Source organism: Peromyscus californicus, unplaced genomic scaffold (genome assembly GCF_007827085.1).
Source record: "Peromyscus californicus insignis strain IS unplaced genomic scaffold, ASM782708v3 Scaffold_6__1_contigs__length_162567912, whole genome shotgun sequence".
Taxonomy (NCBI): domain Eukaryota; kingdom Metazoa; phylum Chordata; class Mammalia; order Rodentia; family Cricetidae; genus Peromyscus; species Peromyscus californicus.
Window position 1 is genome coordinate 60,062,229 of NW_026294584.1, and position 27,080 is coordinate 60,089,308.

Below are 27,080 nucleotides of genomic sequence, written 5' to 3' on the forward strand. Positions count from 1 at the left end.
CGAGACTGTGAGCCAGGCCGTGTTCACGTGGAGGCTGAACTGTGCCGCAAGGGGCTGGTACCCCCATGCCCACCCTCCTGCCTGGACCCCGAAGCCAACAGAAGCTGCAGTGGACGTTGTATGGAAGGTGAGGCAGAGCCAGAAAGTGCACGTGAGAGTTGCCCACCCAAGCCCAGTACTGCCCCTAAGTGGCTTCCTCTCCTTGCACCCAGGATGCCGCTGTCCTCCTGGGCTTTTCCTCCAGGACTCTCACTGCCTGCCCCTCTCTGAATGCCCCTGCCTGGTGGGCCAAGACCTGAGACAGCCTGGGCTGGCCTTCTTGCTGGACAACTGCAGCCAATGGTGAGCATGCTGGGCCGAGGGGTGGTGCTAGTCCGGGGGCCAGTACTGGCGTGAGAGAAGGAGCTGGGTCACAGGAGGGCCTGGATGAAGAAGGGCGACATGGAGGGCAGATACTGGCTGGAGCCTCCTGGTGCGGATGGGTCCTCTACCCCTTCTGTCCTCTGCAGCACCTGTGAGGAGGGGGTACTGCTGTGTAAGCCAGGAGGATGCCCCCAGTCCTGTGGCTGGTCTGCCTGGTCCCCCTGGACACCTTGTGATCGCTCCTGTGGCTCTGGAGTGAGGGCCAGGTTCAGGTGTGGAGGTCGGGCAAAAATGGAAGAGATGCGGAGAAGGGATGAGAGCAGGTCACCCTGGTGGGGGGAGGGCAGTGGACAGGTGACAGACGGACAAGGAAGGCGAGTCTCTCTTCAGGTCCCCCTCCAACCCTCCCGCGGCATTTGGAGGTGCCCCGTGTGAAGGTGACAGGCAGGAACTGCAGGCCTGCTACACAGAATGTGGGACAGGTACGGTATGTCAGGAGACTGCCTTCCTCTTCCCAATTTCCTGTCCCGGCTGGTACCTAGGATGGGTAGGGAATGAAGCTGTGCCAGAGGACGCTGGGTGTCCCCATGTCCCCTTTCCTGCCTGGACCCCAATGCCAACAGAAACTGCAGTGGGCCCCGTGGAAGGCGAGGCAGAGCCAGAAGGTAGAAGTGAGAGGGTGAGAGTCACGCCCACCCATCCAGTCATGGTCCTGGAACCAGATTAGGTTAGTGGGCTTTGGGGCGGGAGAGACAGGCTCTCGTGCAGACATCCTGGGTCCCTGGGCAGGCTGGCTAGGGTGGGACAGGTGTCTGCAGGGGCCAGAACGAAGAGGCTGCTGGCCCGGCTGCGTGCTTCAGGTGACCAGGGCAGACAGGAACACTCAGAGACAAGATAAAAGCTCCAGTTTGTCCCTTTGCCTCAGGCTATGCGGTGTCAAGCGAGGAGGTCACTGCAGGGCAGGCTAATCCCTGTTGGTGGGGGCCGGATGAGGGATGGGTGACAGGGAATGAGAGGAGGGGGCTGAGGAGTGGGTCCTGGAGGCAGGGGAGAGTGAATGGTGATCTCAGGCAGGTGGTCGCAGATCACAGGAAACTCTGAGGCTGAGGGACTGTGAGGATAGGGAATATATTGTGGGCTGTTGGCTGAACTGTGGGGAAGCAGGGCATGAGCTTGGCCAGGTTCCATGGAGGGCTCTGCCTCAGGTAAGGATGAGAAACAGCCGCAGAACAGGGTCCTAACAACAGAGTGACTCACAGAGGAGCAACCCTTACCCTTGCCCTGGCCCCCAACCTTTGCCAGCCTGGCCAGAGCCTCTATACAACAGGCCTGCACCGTCTTTTCCTTCCCAGAGATGCCAGGTTGGACACCCTGGACATCCTGGTCTTCCTGCTCCCAGAGCTGCCTTGTCCCTGGGGGGGACCCTGGCTGGCGGCAGCGTTCTCGGCTCTGCCCCAGCTCCAGGGACACATTCTGCCCTGGAGAGGCCACCCAGGAGGAGCCCTGCAGCCCCCCTGTGTGCCCAGGTATAGCCCTGCCTTCCTGGTGTGGCTGAGAACCTGAGTGGGAAAAGGAATAGGAGAGAATGACCCCTTGACCTGGCCCGACCCCCAGGAAGGAGGGAAAGAGCAAACCTGGCGGTGTCCTTAAGCCACCCCCACCCAAAGTCTCCCTAAAAAACCAACACATGATTGACATTATTTGGGATCGTCCTAAATCCCTCCCTCCCTCTGCCCATGTCTTGCCACCAATGACCACAGCCTCTGTTCTTCCTGCCAGTGCCAAGTGCCTGGGGCTCATGGGCTTCCTGGACCACCTGCTCAGCCTCCTGTAATGGTGGCATCCAGACTCGAGGGCGCAGCTGCTCCAGCTTGGCTCCTGGGAATCCTATGTGCCCAGGACCCCACACTCAGACCAGAGACTGCAACATGCATCCCTGCACAGGTGCCAGAACCCTCTACACTCTCCAAGTGGCCTTGTCCACCCTGGGATTTTGACCTTTCCAGCCTTCTCTTCTCGCTTGGCTGACCTCTGACTTCAGAACAGGGCACACTTAGAGCTAGGAAACCTTCAGGATTTTCAGTGTCTCTCCAAGTCCCCTCCTCCTCCTCCTTCTCCTCCTCCTCCTCCTCCTCCTCCTCCTCCTCCTCCTCCTCCTCCTCCTCCTCCTCCTCCTCCTCCTTCTCCTCCTCCCACTTGCTGGGAACCAGATACTGGGCCAGGCACTTTACTTGCCCTAGAAGGGCATGTGACTTTGGAGGCAGAGCCCACTCACAGGCAAAATCAGGGGAGCAAGGCCAGCCGAGGAGAGTCTATTTCCTTAGCTCCTTGATCTGTTGGGCATTCCTCCTGACCCAGACACTGGTGTCCTGTTCTCAAGAGCGTTCATAACAGGGGAGCCAAGCTAGGGGGTGAGGGAAGGGAATGGGAAAGGACTGGAGGGGAGGGGCTTCCTCATCTCTGCCTTGTCAATCACTACATCCAGGCTTTCCTCCTTGTCAGCATCCCTTCTCTCCTTTCCTGACTCAGACCTTTCTGTCTCCCCATCTAGCCCAGTGCCCAGGGAACATGGTGTTCCGCTCAGCAGAGCAGTGTCAGGAGGAGGGGGGTCCGTGCCCTCAGCTGTGCCTGGCACAGGACCCTGGGGTAGAGTGCACTGGCTCCTGTGCTCCCAGCTGCACCTGCCCCCCTGGCCTCTTCCTGCATAATGCCAGCTGCCTGCCCCGCAGCCAGTGCCCCTGTCAGCTGCACGGGCAGCTCTATGCACCAGGAGCAGTAGCTCGCCTGGACTGCAACAACTGGTAGGCTACCAGTGAGGATGGGGACAGAGGGAGGGACTATGCTCCAGAGTCGGACACAAGTGGACTCACACATATTCACTCATCGGTGTGTGTGTGGGGGGGGGGGGGGAGGGTAGGGAGCCGAATATGCTGACAAACGCACCGGGCATGGCTCCCGAGAAGACTGCAGTGAGTGAATCACTGCCTGGCTACAACACAGGTGCCTACAAGAAATATTCACCCCATCTGACTGTGGGAAGCCTGGGTTTCAGATAGGTGGGGGTGCTATGCAGAACGGAACTATAGCCTGGAGAGAGGCTTCTTTTTAAAAATATATTTTTACCCTTTGACCAATTCCTACGTGCATATAATATATTTTGATCCTATTCATCCTCACTCCTCCCTCTAACTCCTTCCGGATCCACCCCCCAGCCCCTTCCAACTTAATGTTGTTGTCTTGATACTCATGGGTATGGGACCATCTACTGGAGAATGGTCCAGCCACCAGGGGCCGTGTCCTTAAAGAAAATGGACTTTCCTTTTCCCAGAACCCGTCAGTTGTCATAGCTCCTCAACTCTGGAAGGAGTTTTCTCCTTCCTGAATGTAATTCTCTACACGGGATCCCTTGGGTTCTGCTCTTTATCCAGTTCTCAAAGCTAACACGAGGTTTTGCCAGCAGAGGGCGCTCTAACACATTCCTCTCCGCCCCTCCACCCCCCCCCCCCCCCCTTCCCTTTCCTTAGATTTCTTCATTCTTCATTCTCCTCTTCCTTTTTATCTCCTGGTACCTTCCCCAGTCCCCTTCTTATTGTCTGCACCCCCTTTCTTTGCTAGATTATTTTTCTGGAATCTCCAGTGTTTGACCAATAAGCACGTACTGGAGAAAAATGGAAGGGCGCAAATTATAACCACTTCTTCTAGAATTCTAGCTTTTTCTAAATTGCCCCTGCCTAGCCCTGTCACTTAAAGTCATGTACAGAGGTTGTTTAATAAGTGCACACGAAATAAAAAGTATAAAAAGGCATTCTTGATGAAACTGTGTGTCAAAGGGACAGCACCCTACCTGGGGGATCAAGGGGCCCGATGACGGCGGATTTGGGAGGGAGGCACGAGAGTGAAAGTCCAAGTCACATCCCACATGCCACGTTGTGTGTCTGGTGTCTTGGCTCCCTGTCCTTTGAGGCAGGTGTCCAGTGCTTCAGTGGCGAGGGCTGGGTGGACTGGATTGGGGCTCACTGTACCCTTTCTTGGCAGCACCTGCGTCTCTGGAGAAATGGTGTGCACCTCAGAACTCTGTCCAGGTACTCCCTCCATGTGGTGGTTGGTGCTCAGAGACTATGGGAGACCTTGGACCCTCCTGAGATAGCCTCCTGGGAGTGTTGGTGGTGTCCCAAGAGAGTCAGGGTCCAGGACAACTTGACCTGGTTTCAGACATCTGCCCTCCCTCACCCTGGCAGTTGCCTGTGGCTGGAGCCCCTGGACTCCATGGAGTCCCTGCAGCCAAAGCTGTAATGTGGGCATTCGACGGCGCTTCAGAGCAGGCACGGCACCACCAGCTGCCTTTGGGGGTGCCGAGTGCCAAGGCCCCAATATAGATGCTGAATTCTGCAGTCTGAGGCCATGCCGAGGTAAGAGTGGGAACCTAGGGCCAGAGAGCTCCTTAAAGAACCTTCTAGAGAGAATCCAAGATACCCCCCTCGGGACCCCATGAGAGACATAAGGGACTTCCCTAAGGGATGCCACTAAGAGATGGTTCCCAGAAACCTTACTAGTCGGTTCCCCAAGAGAGACCCTCCCTAAAGGCCAGCCCACTTCCCTCTCTGAAGACACCACGTTTCCTAAGGTGGAGATAATTCTGCAGGTGAAGAGAGATGGCATGAGAAGGAAGGGGTATCTTTGGATATCTGGACAGGGGAAAGAGATGTGCTGGGTATAGAATATGAGAGCTTTAGTGACCTGGATGCTACCCACAGGTCCTGGTGCAGAGTGGGGTTCCTGGACTCCATGCTCGGTGCCCTGTGGTGGTGGCTACAGAAACCGCACTCAAGGCAGTGGCCCACACAGCCCCATTGAGTTCTCTGCCTGCAGCCTGCAGCCTTGTGCAGGTGAGGGATGCCTTGGGGACACTCTAGTTCTATTTCCACCATGCCAGGACACTTCTGACACCCCACCCCCGCAGCCCTGTCCATGGCAGCCTCAGCCTCTCCCGTGTTGGGGAAAGCTGAGTAGGTAGGCACTGTGCTACCCCTTTGTCACGTGTGTCTACAGGACCAGTGCCAGGTGTGTGTCCCAAGGGCCAGCAATGGCTAGACTGTGCCCAGGGCCCGGCCTCCTGTGCCCATCTCAGCACCCCTAGAGAGACCAATCAGACTTGCCAACCCGGCTGCTACTGCCTTTCTGGAATGCTCCTGCTGGTAAGATCCTGCTGCCTGGCCACAGCTGGAACTGCCTTGGGACCCTGGTTTGGCAGGGAAGAGACAGCCAGGGGCCTGGGCAAGGGCAACGCCAAAGGTTTGGGGCTGGAGACAAAAGCTGCTGCGTGAAAGACACCTGAGACAGCTGTTCTCTTGCTTATGAAAGTGGTGGTGAGTCAAAGGGGCTGTACACATGTCGCTCCTTCCAACGCATGTCCTCTAATCTGTCCATCACCAGCGATGTGCTGAGTGCTACTGTGTGCTCAGTCTTAGACTGGGTAGTCAGGTGAGTGGGATGAATAAGCAAGACACGCTCAGGTTGCCTGCTGGTTCTGGCTAGAGACACAGCTTCATGCCTTAATGAAAATGGTTGCCAGGCGAGGGGTCGGGGGCTGGAGGGTGTTATGCTGCTCGATGAACCACATGGTTCGTATGAAAACTATGTATCGCACACAGTTGATTTCATTGAACAGTTCAGCCTTGCAATGGAAGCAGGTCTTTTTTCTCCCTGAAAGAGAGCGCCCGTGTTCCCATGTGACCCTCGGCTAAGGGTCTGCTCTTGCCACTGAGAGAGGGACCTGGATTAAGCCCTGTGGAAGGCTTCTGGGTGGCCCTTGAGATGGACTAGGAAACTGAGTGCTGGCTGTGACTGGAGCAGGCTGGAACCAGGATGACAAAGGGTTTTCTATTTCAGAACAATATGTGTGTGCCTGCCCAGGACTGCCCCTGTACCCACAGGGGGCGCCTTCATCCCCCGGGCAGTGCAGTGGTTCATCCGTGTGAGAACTGGTAAGCCCCTCCCACCCCCAGTTCTGAGGACCCAACTGTACGGCTGTCTTTCCTCAGCAGAAGGAGAGATTGGCTCCAGTCAGTCAGAGAGATGCCTACCCCCTCCCCATCCTCAGCCACAACCAACCAGCCCTGCCATCTAAACCTGCCTGCACCCCCCCCCCCAGCCACCCATCCCTGTCTGTCTTCTCTCAGAGCCTGGGGACATACTCAGTGGTAGAGGGTTTGCCTGGCAAGACCCTGAATTAAGTTTCCAGTAATGGGGAAAAAGAATCACCTGTCTTTTTCTTCCTACCTTGAGTTAATTTTTATGATTGTTGTAATAAAGTATATTGTACCTGTACTCACACATACACACATCACACAAATAACACACACACACACACACACACACACACACACACACACACACACACACACACACACGCCTTCGTACACATGCACACAAACACACACCTGTTCTGGAGGTAGGGGCCTTGAGTAACAGCCGTCGGTGGCCACACATGTCCTAGATCAAGGTTGGCAGACCTGGTGCGCTGAGGCACTGAGGGAGCATTTGTCCCAACTCCCCTTTTTGGCACCAATCTGACATTTTCTAGCTTGCTGACGGCTGTCTTCTCCCTCTGTCCATCATCCCCCCCCCCCCCCCCCCGTGTATGTCAGCATCCAAACACCCCTTTCCTACAAGAACACACGTCACACCAGATTGGCCTCGCCCCCCTCCAACAGCCTTATTGGCTTGGTTACCTCTGGAAGGATCCCGTCTCCAAATAAGGTCACATTTGCAGGTCCTGGGGACTAGAGTTTGAGCAAAGGCTCTGTGGGTACCTTGTAGCCTGGGGAGCACCCAAGCCTCTGCTTCCCCTCCAGCTCCTGTATCTCTGGGCGCATCACCAACTGCAGCTCCTGGCCTTGTGAGCAAGGTGAGAAAGGCTTCTCACTCCTCTGTCCTTGCTTCTCATCCCAGCAGCCTCGGGCCTGCACTGGGGTAGGAAACAGGCTCCAGGAGAGCTGAGGCGTAAGGTGTTATGGTGCCTCATTGGCTCATTCTCTTCTCCCATTCTCGCTCCCCCATGCACCCCAAGGTCAGCCTGCATGGTCACCCTGGACCCCATGGAGTATGTGTTCAGCCTCCTGCAGTCCTGCCCGACGCCACCGGCACCGCTTCTGTGCCAGGCCCTCCAGTAGGGCACCCTTCAGCCTAGCTCCCCTGCCCACAGTGGCCTCCACAACCCTCTGCCCAGGCTCTGAGGCTGAGGAAGAACCATGCCTCCTGCCGGGATGTGACCGTAAGTGGCTCTTTAGGCTGATGCTTGCCCTGAAGCCCTGGGTGGAGCCATCTTTGGAGTCCCTCATCTTTGTACCAGCTGGCTCCAGCACCCCCAAACCCTTTCACACTCTTTCCTCTGCTGTTCTCTCAGAAGCAGGGAGCTGGAGTCCTTGGGGACCCTGGTCTGGCTGTAGTCGGAGCTGTGGAGGAGGCCTGCGGAGCCGAACCCGAGCCTGTGACCAGCCACCACCCCAGGGCCTAGGGGATTTCTGTGAAGGACCTCAGGCCCAGGGGGAGGCCTGCCAGGCTCAACCATGCCCAGGTACCTGCTGAGGATGGGATGGGCCCAGAAGCAAAGAGTAAGAAGCTAGGGAGCAGCCTTGGGAGGCAGGCCAAGGGCTCCAACCAACCTCAGCCCATCCTGTCCTCCAGTGAGCAACTGTAGCACCATTGAAGGGGCAGAGTACAGCCCCTGTGGCCCTCCCTGCCCCCGCTCCTGTGATGACCTTGTGGTGAGTCTGGGCCCCCTTGATACTCCTCTGACCTTTGGCTCTGACCAGAGAATCCTCTTGTGGGAAGCAGGGGTATGGTTTGGGGCCCATGGCCTCTTGCCTGGTGCTGGGCAGAAAGCCTGGTAGGGATGGGCGAGGCCCTGGATTTTAGTTTACCACAGTGCAGGCTTGCCCCCTCTTGGTGATGAGAGAGGCAGCCTTATCGAGCAGCACTTGGCATCGGCACAGCCAATGTTTCTAAATTAGAGTGCCACTGCAGACACAGCACAAACACGTGGGAGGGAAGTCGGCCCACCGAATCATCGTAAGTGTCATAAACATTTTGGTGTACACAGCGTGCGTGCGTGTGCGTGCGTGTGTGTGTGTGTGTGTGTGTGTGTGTGTGTGTGTGTGTGTGTGTGTGTGTGTGTGTGTGTTCCAAACACCTACACACACACTGTAGACACAGAAGGAGGCAGACACAGACAAGATCTCTGGATCCATGATTCCACATTCTGGGGAGACAGACATGAGTTAAAGATGGACATGGTAAGAGCTCTGAAGATGAACATGGTGCTTTGAGGCCCGAGTGAGGAGAGCCGTGTATGGACAGGAGGCCAGGGATGGCTCCAGACAGCTGAGGGAGGAGGACCAAGGAGCGCTAGAACGGGACGGTCACTGCAGGTCATCATAGACAAGGCCTGTCCCCAGCTCTTGCCCACACAGCCTCTCTTCCCAGCCAGCTCCCCCAGGCACCTGCTCTCTGAGTACTAGGGGGCTCTGGGCATGCCTCAGTTCTGAGTCTGCCATCTCCAAGACCTGGGGCTTCACATTTGCAGGGCCCCAGCTTCCAGATGCATGCCTTGGGAGCTGAGGGGTTCATCTATAAGCCTGTTCCCCACCCTCCCTTCTCAGTGGCAGGGAACTCAGTGGCCTGCTGGTTCTCTTCCTGCCCTTCTCCAGTTCTTTAAAGAGAAAGTAATTGTAAGGTCACGCTTTTCTCTCTCTGGGTACCCTTCCTTCTCACTCTGATCATTACTCATTGCAGGGACAAAATTCCTGACGAACGTCACTTAAGAAAGGAAGGGCTTTTTAAGGCTCATGGTTAGACATCCATGGCTTTGGGGGGAGGCATAGAGGCGAGAGTCCGAGGCAGCTGGTCACATCACATCCACAGTCAGAAAGCAGAGTAACGAGGCTACTCCTCCCTTACTCAGCCCAGGACCCCCAGCCATGGATGCTACCACTCACATTTAGGGTGTGTCTTCTTGTTTCCGTGGTGATTCTAGATCCCATCAAGTTAGCAATCAAGATTAACCCCCACACCTACCCACTGGGTACTTCCAACGTGGTCTGGGATTCTTCCTAACTCTCCACCTCAGGCCGTTTCCTAATGACTAAAACCCCCGCTTGCTCTGTGCCTCTCCCCCAGCACTGTGTGTGGCGCTGCCAGCCAGGCTGTTACTGTCCCCTGGGCAAGGTACTGAGTGCTGATGGGGCCATCTGCGTGCAGCCCAGTCACTGCAGCTGCCTGGACCTGCTGACAGGGAAGCGCCACCATCCGGGCACTCAGCTGCCGAGGCCTGATGGCTGTAACCACTGGTGAGAGGTTGTGCCGTATTACTGGGGCAGGAGGCAGCAGGTTGACCAGAGCGGCTGCTGTCTGTGCATCTGAGCTCTGGGGGCTCAGACCATGTACACTAGATAACCCCCTGTCCTGGAGAAGATGCAGAGCAGGCCCCATGACACCTGTCTAACAGGAGGGGAAACTGAGGCAGCTGACTCGGTGTGTCTGCTGAGAGCTGAGCATGTGTTGCTGGGAGGAGAGAAGTTGGGCTGGACAAGGAACAGATAGGGTGTTTGTTCCTGCTGCCTGCCCTCACTTACCTGCGGGTTACCTACAGTCATTCCCCAGTAGAGCACATCAGTTGTGCCGTCCCAGAAGGGCAGCTGATGGGGCAGGCGGGCTTCTGAAGCATATGAGAGTAGGAAGAAGGGCTTAGACTACACCATGAAAGTGTGAAGAGGAAGAGGAAGGAAGAGGCAGGCAGATGAGTTTGGGAGGGGACCTAGGCCATTCTGAACTGCCATCTTTTCCTCCGGCTCTGCTCTTGCCCAGCACCTGCATGGAGGGGAGACTTAACTGCACCGACCTGCCCTGCCAAGGTATGTGCTAGCTTACAGGGCGGGGAGGGGAGTAGGGGTGCAAGGAGAGCGGTCTCAGGATTGCATCAACTACATCCAGTGCCTACCCTACTCTTCACAGTGCCTGGAGGCTGGTGCCCATGGTCAGAGTGGACAGCGTGCTCCCAGCCCTGCAGGGGCCAAACAAGGACCCGCTCCAGGGCCTGTGTCTGCCCTGCTCCCCAGCATGGGGGTGCCCCATGCCCTGAGGAGGCAGGGGAGGCAGGGGTGCAGCATCAAAAGGAGGCCTGCCCTAACCCCACTGCATGCCCAGGTGTGGCACTCCTATGAGGCCTGTGTCCCTGTTCCAGAACCCAAATGCATGTTCTGACCCTGATGACCTAAGGCCTCCTGGGTCTCCCGAGACAGATGATTCTGTCTCCTTGGTGCAGCGGATGGAGCTTGGAGCCCTTGGGGGCCGTGGTCTCCCTGTGATGCGTGCCTGGGGCGGTCCCTTCGGAGCCGAGTGTGTGGCCATCCCCCCACCTCTGACGGAGGCAGGCCTTGTCCTGGGGGCCACCAGCAGAGTCGCCCCTGTGGAGACACTTCTGCCCTGTGCACAGGTGAAGGCTTTGGGGGAGAGGCAAGGGAGAGCCCTCTGTAGGTCTAGAGAAATCCTGACACCGACTGCCACGTGTTTCCACACAGAACTCTTCAGAGGGCAGCCTCGAGCTGCTCGCCCACGGTTCTGGGTAAGGTGTCAGGTCACGGCCAATGTCAGCATCACAAGAGGCTCTTACCCCGTGGGATAACGCCCGAACGCTAACTCTCTCACTTCCTTCCTAGACTGTGGAGGGGGCCAGGATCTCTTACGCTGTGGGCAGCCCTGTCCTCACTCCTGCCAGGACCTGTCCTTTGGCAGTACATGCCTGCCAGGCACGGCCGGCTGCCAGTCTGGCTGCGGGTGTCCCCCAGGCCGGCTCTCCCAGGATGGGCTCTGTGTGCTCCCAACTGACTGTCCCTGCCACTTCCAGCCCAGAGCCATGGGTCAGTGGTACCTCCCGTGCACTGGTCCTTGCCCTCCCCTTTCCCCCAGCAGCCCCTGGGGGAGCTGCAGTACCACTCTGCCTGGTTCTGCATCTCTACCCGTGGGGCCCAGGCCCAGGCCACAGGTTGGGAACTGGAAGCCCTGCATTTCCCACATCCTTGGCTAGTGCAGATTAGAGAGAGCTTCCAGCACCTTCCTCCAGGACATGGGTGCTGTTGGGCGGGGTGCTAGAAGTCAGGAGTGTAGGATGTGGGGTGAGGTGAAGGCTGCTGTGCTGTCTAGAGTCTCCACCCTTACTCCTGTGGCCTTCAGGGATCCCTGAGAACCAGAGCCGGTCAGTAGGGTCCACACTCAGCTCCTGGGAGAGCCTGGAACCTGGAGAGGTGGTGACTGGGCCCTGTGACAACTGGTAAGCAGATTGGGGGTGAGCTGTGGAACTGGGCCATGGTGCCTTCAGAGATGTGGACCAGGCCCTGTCACTGAAACCCCTTTCCCTGTCCCCAGCACCTGTGTGGCAGGCATCCTGCAGTGCCGTGAGGTGCCCAGCTGCCCTGGACCTGGCATGTGGAGCTCCTGGGGACCCTGGGAGAGATGCAGTGTCTCCTGTGGAGGAGGGGAGCAGCTACGCTCTAGACACTGTGCCCGACCCCCCTGCCCTGGGCTGGCTCGACAGAGCCGAACTTGTCACATCCAGGTCTGCAGAGGTGAGCCCAGCCAGCTTCTCCCCAGTAACCCCTTAGCTTGAGTCCCATCAGGTCCCTTGACCCTGACTCTGAATACCCGTAGACTCCTCCCTTTCTGTCCCCATCATGCTCTTCCCTTGCTAGTGATGAGCAAGTAAAGGAGGAAACAGCCAGGCTATGGGGGAGCCTTTGGGGAAGGGACACTGCCGAGGGACTGGACACTATGACCTTCAGGCCACAGACGAGGTGGGCACAGAGGTGGGCAGTGAGGGCAGTGACGGGGCACTGACTCCAGTGCTGTCTCAGAGACAGGCTGCCCAGTGGGCCGACTATACCGTGAATGCCAGCCCAGCGAGGGGTGCCCCTTCTCTTGTGCTCACATCATGGGACAGGTGGCCTGCTTCTCTGAGAGCTGTGAGGAGGGGTGCCACTGTCCTGAGGGCACCTTTCAGCATCGCTTGGCCTGTGTCCAGGTAAGAAGGAGCCCGAGGCTGTGCCCTCTGTCTCTGGCATCTGGCAGCTCACTGCCCCCAAGGAGTCAGTGACCTCTTAGATGGTCCCCTTTGTCGTGTGACTTTAAGTGCCACTCAAACCTGAGAGGCCTTTGCTGCTGATATCCAGGGTGGCAGATTGGGGCCCAGGAAGGGAGGTGGAGGTGAGGCAGCTTCTTCCCAGGGTGTCCCTAGTTTCCGAGAGGCCATCTGCTCCCTGGAGACAGCACCTGGGTTTGTGTCCATTACCAGCCGATCTCCCAGCTCAAGGACACCTACAAGACTTTTGAGGCCACTGTAATGGCATGCTGCTCTGTGTCCCTCTGGCTGTGGCATTCAGTCTTCCTGGCAGGGAAGGGCATTTTCCTGTTGAGTCCCCGTAGCTGCCCATGCATGTGGCCCGGCAGCCCCATCCTCCATCTCAGGGGCCCCCACACCTTCACCCTACCTGGCCCCACATCCCTGTCTCCAGCTGTGGGGACAGATGGCAGGCAGGTACTCCCTCTGCTCTGTTGAGCCCAACAGATGCTCAGGATTCCATTCCTAATCCTGGTGGCGTCCTCCAGCCAGAACCTGAGATGTTTCCTCGCCCCATTTTCTCAACTAAGAGGTAGTGACACCAAGCCTGAGGGAGGAGGGGCTCCTCCAAGGTCAGGAGGACATTGATCATCAGCCTGGACTGACACCGAGGCACCCAGACTCCTCTGATTCCTGCCAGGACTCTCTCTGCCTCTCCAAGTCCTTTTGCAGTCTCTGCCAATGCCTGCTTGTGTCCCTCCAGCTCTTCTGTACAGAAATCTGGCTGACTCTCTGCCCAGGTTCACAGCCTACAGGCTTTCAGTCCTTTGTGTGCTGGGAAATGCCTCCTGAGGCCCAGGTCCTCCCTCCTGCTCCCATTCCCTCTGTTTCCCCAAGTCTCACCAGAGGCTCCACACAGGTGCCCAGTAGGAACTTCCTGGGAGAGTTCACTGTCTCCTTCTGTCCACGCACCCAGGAATGCCCCTGTGTGCTGACAGCCTCGCTGCTGCAGGAGCTGGGGGTGGCCAGCACTGCCTCCAGATCCTACCTAGCCCTTCTGGGAGATGAGGGCCAGCCCCTTGGACCTGGAGATGAGCTGCACCCAGGCCAGATGCTTCAAACAGTCTGTGGAAATTGGTAGGGGACCCTCCAAGGTGGGGAGTGGGCTAGAAGGTGGGGGGGGAGGCCAAAGGAGGAGGGACTATGAGGTGAGGATGGGGACCCTGGGCTCTGTCCTCTCCCTTGCCCTGCCTGTGCCTCCTTGGCCTCCTTACCCTGCCCCTCATGTTGTGCTTTTTACAGCTCCTGTGTTCATGGGAAGCTGTCTTGCTCAAGGGAGGAATGCTCCAGGGTCCATGGCAGCTTTGGTCCCTGGAGCGTGTGGAGTCCATGCTCCCGCTCCTGTGGTGGGCTGGGTACCCGCACCCGAACCCGCCAATGTGTGCATCCCACACTTGTTCCTGGTGGACTGAGATGCCACGGGCCCCTTCAGGACCTAGAGTACTGCTTCAGCCCGGAATGCCCTGGTAAGGGAAACAGAAGGACGCCAGGCAGACACCTGCCCGGCCAAGTACGGCTCAGCCTGCCTTTGCCCTCTTCTGTACCTGTTTATCCCTGCTGGAATCTCTGGGTTTTCCTTCCTCTTACCCAGTAGCTCTAGACTCTTGTTCAGGTCTCCAACCAGCACTTCTGGAGATCTTGCAAGATGCTGTACACTGTGTGTGTGTGTGTGTGTGTGTGTGTGTGTGTGTGTGTGTGTGTGTGTGTGTGTGTGTGTGTGTGTGCTGCTGGTAGGGCACATTGCAGGCACCCAAACACTCCTGAACAGGGTCTCCTTTCACAGGGACTGCAGGGTCCACAGTGGAGCCAGTGACAAGCCTCGCAGGTACCCCGAGTCTCTCAGCACCCCTCCAGGATGGCCTTTCTTTGGGGAGAGCAAGCCCTGTGCCTCTTTCTTTCCCATCCCTACTTCCTGGAAGAGCTGGAACCCTGGCTGACTCCTTGGGAAGTACACCCACTCTTTCTTCTACCCCTTCTTCCCACAGGTGGCTGGGGCCCATGGTCGTTGTGGTCTCCATGTTCCCACAGCTGCACAGACCCTGTTCACCCAACATGGCGCAGCCGTACACGCCTGTGCTTGGGCAACTGTACAATGGGAGACTCCTTACAAGAGCGTCCATGCAACTTACCCTCGTGTACAAGTATGATTCTGAGGCCCAACCAGCTCATCCAAACCCAAACCTGGACCTCAATATCCAATTTCCCTAGAACAATCGAATAATCTAATCTAATCTCAGATCAGTGTCTGACTCTAGGCCTTCTGTTCACTTTACTGAGCTCTGCCAAGTTCTATCAGGCCCCATGGTTCTCATGCATGTGTGGGGCAAAATACTCTCTGTAGGGTTGTTCCCCGATCCCTCAACAGCCCCATGAGTCAGGGATTTCTGTCCCCTATGGGAACAAGGCACATAGACTCAGTTGTCAAAACCATACACCCATCAGTGTCAGATCTAGAACAGGAGCCCTGGGGTGTGGATGAGGTCACAGAGGCCCAGGTGAGGAAGTCTGAACTTGAGCTGGGTCAGGAAGGAGAGCCTGGGGCAGGTTCTGCTGGTTCCAGATCTTTTTCATCCTCCAGCTCCGCCCCTGTGCCCTGGCCCTGGGTGTGGGTCAGAGAACTGTTCCTGGACATCTTGGGCCCCATGGGAGCCGTGCTCCCGCAGCTGTGGGGTGGGCCAGCAGCGCCGCCTACGAGCATACCATCCCCCTGGGCCTGGTGGACACTGGTGCTCTGATATCCTGACTGCGTACCAGGAGCGCCGCTTCTGCAACCTTCGTGCCTGTCCAGGTGAGGGGAGCTGGAGACACCGCGTAGCTTCAGGCTCCTCCCTGACCCTAGCCCAGAGAAGCTCTGCTGCCTTGCATTTCCTGATCATGCCACAGTCTGCTGCTGGAGCCAAACCCTGATGGAGCTATTCTCTTAATAGTGCCTGGGGGCTGGTCCCTCTGGAGTCCCTGGTCCTGGTGTGATCGCAGCTGTGGAGGGGGCCGATCCCTGAGGAGCAGAAGCTGCTCAAGCCCACCACCCAAGAATGGGGGAGCATCCTGTGTCGGGGAGAGGCACCACATCCGGTCCTGCAATCCCATGGCGTGTGGTACTGCAGTGGCGACAGTCACTTCCTGCCTACTGAGCTTAATTCCGCAAAGCTCTCTCCACCCCCATCTCTAACTTCATTCCCACTATGCCCATGGGATGTAGGAGACTGGCTGCTACTTCACCGGCTAGTTAGGAAAACCAAGATGTTCAGGGAAGGGATGGCTGCAGCTGGGTACTGGGCAGGGACAGCCTATGTGGATCTGGGTCCTTTGTGGCTGAAGCTGAACTCAAAGATTTGCCACCTACCTGGCTCATCCCTGGGACATCTTCCCAGCCTGTCTGTCCTCTTAACTTCTGGAGAACCATCTAGCCCAGGCAAAGTTTCTGGAGAGCTTGCAGCGTGATGTCAAGGGTGTAGGTGATCCTCCCAGACGTAAACTGAACCAGAGACTGTAATTGAGCCCTCCCCCCTTCCCTCTTCCTCTCTTAGCTTCAGCTCTTCCTCCAAATGCTCCCAGCCCTAAGGGTCTTGGCTACTCCAGGACTCCTCTATCAGGAAATCCCCATTCACCTGCATACTGCCTCACACTTCAGACCAGGGCTGTAAGCCACTAAGTGAGAGTGTTAGCTTCTGAAATGGACAGATTAATCTAGCTTCATGAACACTTACTGGATGACCGGCTAGGTTCTGAGAACTTACTGGAGGGGAGAGGAGCTGTCTGTATGTTTAGACTAACCTAACCCCAGGGCTCTGCCAAGCAAGCCCCTGATGTTTCAATTCATACCAATATGGGGGAAAGGATGGACCCTGGAGCCTCTAGGAGTCACTGACAAGAAAGAGAAGGATCTTGGGGTACCCAACTGTTCTTAACATCGGGCTTCCCCCACTTTAGAGGAAGGCTGCCCAGCAGGCATGGAGATAGTGAGCTGTGCCAACCGCTGCCCCCACCGCTGCTCAGACCTGCAGGAGGGAGTCGTGTGTCAGGAGGACCAGGCCTGCCAGCTGGGCTGTGGCTGCTCTGAAGGTACATGCTAGAGATCCTTCTGGCTCCTCGGGGTAGCTCAGTGACAAGGCAGACGTGGTCTAGATACCAGCACCAACCTGCTGACTTCCCACAGGGTTCCTGGAGCAGGATGGTGGCTGTGTGCCAGCTGGACACTGTGAATGCACAGATGCCCAGGGCCGCAGCTGGGCCCCAGGGAGCCAGCATCAGGATGCCTGCAACAACTGCTCCTGTCAGGCTGGGCAACTCTCGTGCACTGCTCAGCCCTGCCCACCTCCTGCCCACTGTGCCTGGAGCCACTGGTCAGCCTGGAGTCCCTGCAGTCACTCATGTGGACCTCAAGGGCGGCAGAGTCGCTTTAGGTATGGGTCTGGGTGACTGGGGTCTCCTGCCTGGTGTGTCCCTCTCTCTGACAGAACTCCTGGGTATGTGCCGCTTTCCTCAGTGACTGCTCCATCCCGTGTCCTGGCCCTGTGTGTGCTGGTCGCCTAGGCCTTTCCTCCGCCACCTTCATGCTCTCTCTGGACTTTCCCCTTGAAGCCTGAAGGATTATACAGGGCATGAACTGTCTGCCCCTCCTCTGCCCCTGGCCCTGCCCAGGTCCTCCACATCAGGCTCTTGGGCCCTGGAGTGTCAGAAGGAGCAGTCACAGAGCCGGCCTTGCCCCGAGGCCCCCTGCCCACCCCTGTGCCTACATGAAGCCCACCCTCGTGCCCTGGGGGACAGCTGGCTGCAGGGAGAGTGCCAGCAATGGTAAGTGCAGGCCAGGGAAGGGTGCCCCACTGCCCTGCTGCATAGCAGGACCCTGAATCCAGGCTCTTTTCCAGTTCCTGCACCCCAGAGGGAGTGATCTGCAAAGACACGGAGTGTGCAGGTTTGGGCTCCATCCTGTCCCTCGCCCCAGCACCCCCTTACTGGCCTATGTCTTGCAGGCCATCTCTTCTATATCCTGTGTTCCTCATCTCTCTCTCTCTCTCTCTCTCTCTCTCTCTCTCTCTCTCTCTCTCTCTCTCACACACACACACACACACACACACACACACACACACACACACACACACACAATGCCACCCTCTATGCCACAAGGATCCCAACCTAACCTCTGGGTCTTCCCCATCCCCCACTTGCTACTCTAACCTCGCCTGCGCCCTCCTACAGTGCCTGGGGGCTGGACGCTGTGGTCCTCCTGGTCCCACTGCTCTGTCTCCTGTGGAGGTGGAAGCCAGGTTCGCACTCGATCCTGCATGGTGTCAGCTCCTCAGCCTGGGAGCCTACTTTGCCAGGGCCCAGACACCCAGACCCAGCATTGTGGGCAGCCGCTGTGCGTGCAGCTGCCAGAGACCTGCTCCTGGGGACCGTGGGGACCCTGTTCCCGCAGCTGTGGCACAGGCCTAGCCTCCCGCTCTGGATCCTGCCCCTGCCTACTGACCAAAGAGGACTCCATGTGTAATGACACATTCTCACACCTGGACACTCAGGCCTGCTACCCAGGGCCCTGCCAGGGTGAGTTGCTCGCCTGCTTTCCTTCCTTGCAAGTTCAGGGAATAAGTGTTTGCCTATGCAAGGCTATCTCTATGAAATGTCCCTATATCTACCCCACAACACCTTGCTTCGTGCCCTTCAGAGCCTTTGCCATATGCTCTCTTTGCCTACTTTGAGGGAATCCACCCAGTGGGGCCTTTTGGAGCCCATGGCTCCCTCTTGCCCTTTTTTGCCTAGGGCAGGGACGGGTGTGGGCACAGGGGATGCTATGGGAGCCGCCAGCCTACATCCCTGCCCGTCTCTAGAGGACTGCATATGGAGTGACTGGAGCAGCTGGACACGCTGCTCCTGTAAGGTCCTGGTGCAGCAGCGTTACCGACACCAGGGGCCAGCACCCGGCCGGGCTGTGGGGGGCGCTCCTTGCACACGTCTGGACGGCCACTTCCGGCCATGCACCATTGGCAACTGCTCAGGTAAGGCCCGGGGATGAAAGGTCAAGGAGCAGAGTGTGGGTAGTGTTAGGTACCCTCATGTAGACCCACAAGACCATAGTGCAAGTGCCCAGGGTTTGCACTGACCCTTGCCCATTTTTATCCTCTTGTAGCTGCCTCAGAGGCGGGGTATCTTGCCTAGCTTCTGTTGAAGCTGTCCCTCATCCTGTCCCTTTGTGCCCCACCTGCCAATCCCTAGAGCGCCCACCATAATTCTGCCTCCCACAGTCCCTCCTCCATCCAGCTTCTTGGATCTTGAGGCCCAGCCATCCTAATCCTTCCGGGGGGGCACATGAGCTGAGCAGGAGCCAGGTCGTAGGCTTGGGGGACTTAGTCTTCCTTGGCAGGCAGCAGAAGGGCAGTCTTGTACTATCACCAAGTGACCTCTTAAAGGTGTCACTGGGACTGTGTAGCATGCACTTCGTTTGTGGTGAGATGGTGTCTGTGGGCTGTTCCTCAACCAGCGTTCTTCCTTCTCCCTCAGAGGACAGCTGCCCACCCCCCTTTGAGTTCCAGTCTTGTGGCTCCCCCTGTGCGGGGCTCTGTGCCACACATCTGAGCCATCAGCTCTGCCAGGACTTGCCACCTTGCCAGCCTGGCTGCTACTGTCCCAAGGTGAGCTCTGGAAGTTGGGGAGACACTCAAGAAGGGGATGCTCTGCCCAACTCCCCTGGATCCCCTCTCCAGGACACCCAGAGGGACCACATCACTTCCATGCTGGGAACCCTACTTCGTCACCACCCCACACATGGGCTCAGCAACACACACGTGTACTGTTGGAAACCACCACGGTGTGAGGCACATAGGCGACATGGTCCCTCCACAGTCCCAAACTCTCCTCACTTTTCTTCTGTACAGGGCCTGCTGGAGCAGGCTGGGGAGTGCATTCTCCCAGAACAGTGTAACTGCTGGTATACCTCAGGAGAGGGAGCTAGGGTGACCCTGGCCCCTGGGGACCGCCTGCAGCTAGGCTGTAAGGAATGGTGAGTATTAGGAGAAGCGGGCACAGAAGTCAGAAGTGGAGTGGGCAAGGGCATCCTGACTCAGCAGAGGCCAGGCTGAGCCTGTTTGGACCATTCCAGCCTGAGATCAAGTGACCCCGAGGTGCCTAACTTTACAGCTCGCTCCTCTTGCCCCAGAGCACCCAGCTCTCGGGCTGATGGGCCATATGTGGCTCAGCAGATTCCTGTTCCCCAAAGCCCACCCTGATGTGCTTCTCCCACAGTGAATGCCAGAGTGGAGAGCTGCAGTGTTCCAGCCAAGGCTGTGAAGGTAATCATGGCCTTGGGAGAACTGTCCTGTTAGCCCTGGAATGCTTCAGGACATGGAGCTTGCATTGCTAAAGGCAGGACAGTCCTAGACAAATAGTACCCTGCCCTGCCGACACCTTTCTCAGTCTTTCCTATTTACTCCCCCTTCTGGTCATGACCCCGAGCTCTTCCTGCCTGCCCATTGGGCTCTCTGGGTTGAAAAGTCCCCGAGACCAGCACAAACCCTTTGCCTTTCTAGGTCTTCTGCCTCTGACTGGATGGTCGGAGTGGTCACCTTGTGGGCCCTGCCTGCCCCCGAGTGCCCTGGCCCCTGCCTCCAAGACTGCCCTGGAGGGACACTGGCCTCTGAACACATCAGGCCTGCCTGTGACCTCAGTCACTCTGTTGGCTTCAGAGCAGTACCGGCACCGCCTCTGCTTGGACCCTGAGACGGGGAGGCCCTGGGCAGGAGACCCTGCACTTTGTACTGTGCCCCTCAGCCAGCAACGCCTCTGCCCTGACCCTGGAGCCTGCAATGGTAAAGAGGGATACTGGCCAGCAGGCAGGATGTGTCTGGCATGTTAGCAGCAGGGCGCTATCCAGATGGGGCTAGCCATAGGTTCATTTCTGTTGTCAGGAGTGAGGCAACCTGCCAAGCCTTCTGCTTGCCTCCGGATTTGAGATGTGGTAGAATCCCAGTAGCAGTTAGGAAAGAAAAAAGGAACCCGAAGGGCCTCGGCCATGTTTCCAGGTGGGGAGGAGACGAGGCCTGGGGTGGATGCCTGAGACAGTTCTGTTTTTATTTTTCCTTCCTGAGACACATGCCAATGGGGTCCTTGGGGACCTTGGAGCCCCTGCCAAGTGCCCTGCAGTGGAGGATTCAAGCTGCGCTGGAGAGAGGCAAGACATACCTCTGGAAGAGACTGCCGTGGACCATGGGCTCAAACACAAAGCTGCAATATGGGATCTTGCCCAGGTAACCAGTATCCCAGCATCCCAAGGGGGCAGAGACTGGGACACTGGAAATGGCCCCTGAGGGGGATTGGTGCCTCTGCCCAGGTGGTCAATAGTGGAAAAGAGCATCTGCTGGGGCGGGCGGGTAGGCAAGAATGACTCCAATACAGACTTTTGCTTCTGGACCCCAGGGGAGAGCTGTGAAACCCGGGACACCGTGTTTACCCTTGACTGTGCCAACCAATGCCCTCGAAGTTGTGCTGACCTCTGGGATGGTGTTCAGTGTCTGCAGGGACCCTGCAGCCCAGGTATCTGGCCACACCACAGCCTGGCCTGGGGAATCTAGGTTGTCCAGGCCCTCTTCACTACAGACGCAGGGGTAAAGTAGGGGAAGGGTCAGACTATTGATCATGACGGGGTAAGAAAGTACATTGTTGGGGTCACTTTCAGCAACCACTTCGAGTCCCCCCCAGTGGCTCTATCAACACCTGCTGGGTTGCCAGCTGTGGTGGCATGCATTGGTGAACCCCAGCATTTGAGAGCCTGAGGCATGAGATTGCCATGAGTTCAGGGCTAGCCTGGGATACATTGCAAGTTCAAGGACAGCCTAGGTTACACAGCAAGACCCTATCTCAAAACAAACTACTATATAGAGGAGCGTAGGGATGTCTCCCAGGCATGGCCAGAGGGCGAGACTGGGCTTTGAACACAGTCTGGCTGCTGGAGGGACCCATTATGTAAACCTTGTCCCAAGCACTGAATTTTATAACCCTTTTATTAGCAAGTATCGATTGTACAGATAATGGGTCACATGTTCATACCTGTGTATATTATACTTTCACCATTTCTCCCTCTTCCTCCTCCCTGCTTGGCCCGGTCCCCTTCCTCCTCCCTAACAATAAATCATCCTTTTACTTCAAGGCTTTTTAAAGCACCAAATCTTGCTTGCTCTTCTCAGGCTGCCGATGTCCCTCTGGTCAGCTGGTGCAGGATGGACACTGTGTGCCCATCTCCTCTTGCCACTGTGGCCTGCCCAGTGCCAATGGTTCATGGGAGCTGGCCCCCACACAAGTGGTCCAGCTAGACTGCCATAACTGGTATGCTGCCCTTCTGCCAAACCAGGCCAAGGGCTTTGGGTGGGTGACATGAGGCAGGTCCAGGCTCTGGGCACTGCTGGGGGATGAAAGCTGTTTGTCATGACTTGGGGCCTGAGTTCTTGGTGTGCACCCTGTCCACAGCACATGCATCAGTGGGTCCCTGGTGTGTCCACCCCTCGAGTGTCCAGTCCTAAGACCTTGGTCATCCTGGAGCGAGTGCTCAGCTGTCTGTGGTGGGGGCACCATGGTGCGCCACAGGAGTTGTGAGGAGCGTCCTGAGGGTGCACCGTGCCAGGCCCTGGACACGCAGCAGTGGCAAGAGTGTAATCTGCAGGGCTGCCCTGGTGAGTACCCTGGGCCTGGAGTTGCATAACCCTCCATCTTTGCTGGCCCATGCAGTGGGTAGCAGAGGCTGTCTATAACACGAGTGCCGCCTCACTGTGTATGTTTCCCAGAGTGTCCACCTGGGCAGGTGCTCAGTACCTGTGCCACTTCGTGCCCGAGCCTCTGCTCCCACTTGCAACCTGGCACCATCTGTGTGCAGGAAGCCTGCCAGCTTGGCTGTAGCTGCCCTGGGGGGCAGGTGAGTCAGGCCACTGGATTCTGGCTTCGAGGCAGGGGTGGGGGGGGGAGGGAGAGGAGAGGCAGTTGGGGAGTCATGGGGTTGGATCCAAGAGTAACTGCGCCTGTCCACCTCAGCTGCTACACAATGGCACGTGCATTTCCCGGGCTGCCTGCCCCTGCTCCCAGCGTTCCTTGCCCTGGGGCCTCACCCTATCCCTGGAAGAACAGGCCCAGGAGCTGCCCCCAGGGACTGTGCTCACGTGGAACTGCACACACTGGTGAGGGCCCAGAGCCTGACTGGAGGGCAGGGTTGTTGAGATTGGGGTGGGGAGGAGGGCTGGGGGCCTCTGAGCAGTTGCTTCTGTCTTCCTAGCACCTGTCAAGGTGGAGCCTTCATCTGCTCCCTCATCGACTGTCAGGGTGAGACATGGCCGTCCTTGTCCCTCCAAAGCCAAGACTCGACTCAGGGAAAGAGGGCCCTGCCTACAACCCAGGCTAAGCTACTTGCTTCAGGAAATGCCTGCTTCTTGTCCACCTGGACCACTTCCCTGCCCTGAGGCCCAGCACTCCCCACTCTGCAGTCCCCAAGCACCCCGTGTGTCTTTTCCACTCATGGCGGTATTCGCTGATATAGTATGCATGCACTACATGAGTGAGGCCAGGGAGTGAAAGGGTGCTTCCTGCTGATGAAGAAGCTGAGGTCCAGAGGGGTGAGTGGAAAAGTGGAGTCTGGCTTGGGAAACCCCGGACCCTTAAGTTGCCCACCTTTGACACACTGGGATCTGTGGATTCAGACCCAGGCCTGGCAAGTTCCAAAGCACCCAGCCTAGGTGCTGGGTGAAGGTGGGACAGCCCTCAGAACAAATAAAAGCAAGAGATTGTCTCTGAGTTTCTGGCAAGCAGGCAACGCCCTTAGGATGGGATGGGGTACTGGAAAAGCAGAGGTAAGGTGCACAGGATTGGTTATAGGGTGAGAGCTGTCTGGGCCAGTGTTCAAGGAACGGATCAGAGGGAGAGGCATAGCTGACCGATGGCCGCTGGAGCCAGGAGGCAGCGTAGGAAGGGGATGGGTAAAGTGTCTGAAGGGTCTAGCAGGGTGGGCAATCTGCGCTGGATCCAGAGCGGACAAAGACAGCGGGTGGATGGTCTTCCTGCAGGGTGCCCTCCCGGGGAAATATGGCAGCATGTGGCCCCAGGGCAGCCGGGGCCTTGCGAAAAGACATGTCCAGAAATGAACATGACCGTGGCTTGGAACGACTGCCCCGAGGCACAGGCTCCAGGCTGTGTGTGTCAGCCCGGGCACTTCCGCAGCCAGACAGGCGGCTGTGTTCCCGAAGAGCATTGTGAATGCTGGCACCATGGGCGTCTCCACTCGGTGAGACACCAGCTGCTTTTCCTGTCCACGGATTCCCCACCCACTGACCTGTAGCTGTTCTGGCTGCCTACCCCCAGCCCCGCAGTAGTACACAGGCTCTGAACTCTCAGGACCCAGCTGGCCCTGGGTTCAACGCCCCCTGGCTCTAGTGTATTGAGTTTTCCCAACCAGACTCAGGTCCTGGGCCAGTGCACTGGCTGGAACTCCCAGGCTGGGTTAGAATTGAGGTGTTACCATGGAAGTCCAGTGGGCTGGAGAGACAGCTCAAAGAGAAAGGGCGTGTAGTGCTCCTTCAGAGGACCTCAGTCTAGTTCCAGCACCCACATCTGGTGGCTCATAACCACCTATAACTCCTGCTCCAGGGGATCCAATGCCCTCTTCTGGTCTCCACAAGCACTTATGTGCACAGGCGTGTGCGCGCACACACACACACACACACACACACACACACACACAGAGAGAGAGAGAGAGAGAGAGAGAGAGAGAGAGAGAGAGAGAGAGAGAGAGTAAAATAAAAATAAAATCTTACAAAAGAAAAAAGAGAAAATCCAGGAGAGACCAACCAGAGCTTCCTCCCCCCCCCCCCCCCCACCTGCAGCCTGGATCTGAATGGCAGGAGCCCTGCGAGAGCTGCCACTGCCTCCGTGGGAAGAGCTTCTGCTCTCAACACTGCCCAGGCCTCACCTGTGCTCAGGTACCCTGTGGCCCTGTAGTCTTCTTGACAGCCCCCCAATGCCTTCCCTCTATGGCTGGTCTTAGGGTTTCTGGGCAGGCAGTGTGGGGTGATGGGATGTCCCCCTGAGTGGACCATGGATGGCTCTCTGTAGGGTGAAGTGATGGTGCAGGAGCCAGGGAGCTGCTGTCCCATTTGTCGGCGGGACACTCTGGGTATGGAGGGTATGGGTACCTGTAAACGCCCTTCTCTGGCCTAAACCTTTCTGCCTCACCATCTCACACCCAGCCTGCTGTTCCCACATTCCTCAGGCTTGCCTGCATGAGGATCAGAGTGACTCCCTCATCCCAGGCTCTGCCCTACATGTCTTTGCCTAAAGTCCCCCCAGGCATAGCTTCTTCCTCTGTCTTGATGTTACCCCCTCACCCCCAGAGGAGGAGCCAGCCTCCTGCCGGCACCTCACGGAACTCAGAAACCTCACCAAGGGTCCCTGCCGCCTGGATCACGTAGAAGTGAGCTACTGCAGTGGGCATTGCAGGTCCAGCACCAACGTCATGACTGAGGTGAGCTGGGGGCTGCCCTACAGATCCATTGGGTAGGTCAGCCAGTGCCCTTGAGGGCTTGGCACTAGCTGAGGACCTTGGAAGAACCCAGAGCACATGAGGAACACAGTCCATTCTCACAGAGCAGACAGAACTGGGACTGTGGGGTGTCAGAGCCCTTCTCCAAGGTGGTGGTATACACATATGCCCAGAGCATGCCTCTCAGACAACTGTGTCCCTCTGAGCCAGTAAGCCGAGATGCCCACAGAGAAAGGCTTGGGGAGGGAAAGTGGCTGAGGCCAGGCCCATCATTCTCACATCAGGAGGGGGTCCAGAGTTGGCTTTTTACAGATAAGCCCTCCCAGGCTTTCCCTGTAAAGTCTACATTGGAACAAGTCCAGAATCCAGTTCTCTCTGCTTGCTCTCCTTGGACCCTGCTTCACCCCCTGACTCTTAGCTTCCAACCTGGAGAGTTGTAACTCAGACCACTGACATTCCCTTTGAATGGAGACCTGGCTCCTGGCCCCGGCACCTCACATCTAATCTTGAGGCTGTTCCCTTCTGCTTCCACTCAACTGGGTTAACTAATGCTGGGAGCCAATGGTGCTTTCTCTCTGGTTCCCAAAATGCTTTGTCTCAATCCCGTGTTGTGGTATTGCTGTCCTGAGTGCTCCTAACCCTCCTGGGAACGTTTTTCCCCAAACACACTTGGAACTTATAAAACACAGAGCAAAGAAAGAAAACAGGAACAGAGTTCAGAGATAATAACCTTTGCCGTTTTTGAACTTGATACTGTATGAATTTCTATAAGAGTTACAAACTATTCAAAGGTTATAGGTAAAATTAAGTCACTGTTCTGTGGGGCAGGAGTGTCTGGAAGGGCAGTCCACAATGCTTAGGATCCCAATCATTCCCTTAGAGTTTGTTAGCTGTTTCCTGTATGACTAGCCCATTTCCGTCTAGGCTTGAAGCTGCTTAGGGTGGAAGCCACATCCTTACCCTGATGCATTCATTCATTGGATGTTCAGATATGCTGGGGGTGGGGTGAAGGAAGTGGGCTTCTTGAGGAAGGGGGCTTGGTGGTGATGCTCCCCGCTGCCCAGGCTACCTTGGGAGTCCAGAACAATTGGCATTTGGCCCTTCCCCGTTTGGCTCCCTACCCACTCAACCAGCTTCTCTCGCCCAGGAGCCCTACCTGCAGAGCCTGTGTGACTGCTGTAGCTACCATCTAGATCCTGACAGCCCTGTGCGGCTCCTGAACCTCCACTGCCCTGACGGCCACACAGAGCCAGTGGTGTTGCCAGAGATTCACAGCTGCCAGTGCAGTGCCTGCCAGGGTGGGTCTGGCTGAGGAGGGAGAGGGGCTCTGTAGGACCATCCTGGGCCAGGTCGGAATTCCCCTTCAGGAGGCCTTAGGAGCATGCATGCACGGCACATGGTCCCCTTCTTCCTTGGCTTTACCAGTCTATTCTGATCCTTTCCCCTCCCCAGCATTCTGCTTATTTCCTTTCCAATTACACATAAACTTGGGTGTTTGCAGTAATTGTACCTGGTTCAAATCTCAGTCTTGTGCTGAGGTCAGTACTCAGGACCCCGTCCCTTGAACAGGCCTGACCTGTACACAGGCTTGCCGGGAGGACTCTGAAGGGCATGCATGTCAAGTAGCTGGCGGGTTAAGTCACTTACCTGATGTGTATAACTGAGGTGGTATGCCAAGTGTGGAGGAGACACAGGAGGGACAACACAACCTAGGTAGAGGGCACGGAGGAACTGGCGGCACCCTGCACACCTTCAGGCATTTTCGTCCTCCAGCTCACCCTGCACGTCCCCTAGCTCATCGTCCTCTGCCCTGCCCCATTTTGTCTCACTAGTGCATCTTCTCACTAGCCCATTTCAAAATTCTGTCTGCAGATGGTGATTTCTCAAAGCACTGACAGGCTCCGCTGGATGTATCCAGGCTGTCTCTCGTAACCATGGGGCTCTACGGCACTCCCCACTTCCTTCAGTGCCCACTTGCCCGCCTCTGGCTCTAGACCTGTGGCATTAGCATATTCCCAATAAAGTAATGCTGGCAACTAA

At 57.1% G+C, this 27,080-nt stretch overlaps 1 protein-coding gene across 1 annotated transcript in view; it reads left to right on the forward strand.

The window, feature by feature from the left end:
* Positions 1-27,080, forward strand: part of LOC128098189 (SCO-spondin-like) — a 50,062-nt gene extending 22,982 nt beyond the window's left edge. The window contains 53 exon segments of the mRNA XM_052718985.1: positions 5-127; positions 213-342; positions 510-635; positions 754-845; positions 1,716-1,889; positions 2,143-2,307; positions 2,915-3,164; positions 4,399-4,445; positions 4,602-4,772; positions 5,118-5,249; positions 5,413-5,558; positions 6,253-6,347; positions 7,218-7,270; positions 7,433-7,636; positions 7,769-7,939; positions 8,050-8,129; positions 9,541-9,710; positions 10,228-10,274; positions 10,375-10,566; positions 10,685-10,855; positions 11,079-11,279; positions 11,593-11,689; positions 11,785-11,984; positions 12,270-12,436; positions 13,449-13,609; positions 13,775-13,998; positions 14,316-14,357; positions 14,518-14,673; positions 15,111-15,320; positions 15,460-15,627; positions 16,463-16,594; positions 16,689-16,935; positions 17,174-17,326; positions 17,401-17,447; positions 17,732-18,076; positions 18,361-18,528; positions 19,031-19,161; positions 19,405-19,529; positions 19,772-19,818; positions 20,056-20,334; positions 20,614-20,772; positions 20,942-21,058; positions 21,709-21,847; positions 21,989-22,191; positions 22,303-22,430; positions 22,547-22,689; positions 22,785-22,831; positions 23,569-23,786; positions 24,385-24,480; positions 24,614-24,674; positions 24,892-25,022; positions 26,188-26,338; positions 26,913-27,080. Coding sequence (XP_052574945.1) covers positions 5-127; positions 213-342; positions 510-635; positions 754-845; positions 1,716-1,889; positions 2,143-2,307; positions 2,915-3,164; positions 4,399-4,445; positions 4,602-4,772; positions 5,118-5,249; positions 5,413-5,558; positions 6,253-6,347; positions 7,218-7,270; positions 7,433-7,636; positions 7,769-7,939; positions 8,050-8,129; positions 9,541-9,710; positions 10,228-10,274; positions 10,375-10,566; positions 10,685-10,855; positions 11,079-11,279; positions 11,593-11,689; positions 11,785-11,984; positions 12,270-12,436; positions 13,449-13,609; positions 13,775-13,998; positions 14,316-14,357; positions 14,518-14,673; positions 15,111-15,320; positions 15,460-15,627; positions 16,463-16,594; positions 16,689-16,935; positions 17,174-17,326; positions 17,401-17,447; positions 17,732-18,076; positions 18,361-18,528; positions 19,031-19,161; positions 19,405-19,529; positions 19,772-19,818; positions 20,056-20,334; positions 20,614-20,772; positions 20,942-21,058; positions 21,709-21,847; positions 21,989-22,191; positions 22,303-22,430; positions 22,547-22,689; positions 22,785-22,831; positions 23,569-23,786; positions 24,385-24,480; positions 24,614-24,674; positions 24,892-25,022; positions 26,188-26,338; positions 26,913-26,935 — 7,655 coding nt within the window. The 3' untranslated portion in view covers positions 26,936-27,080.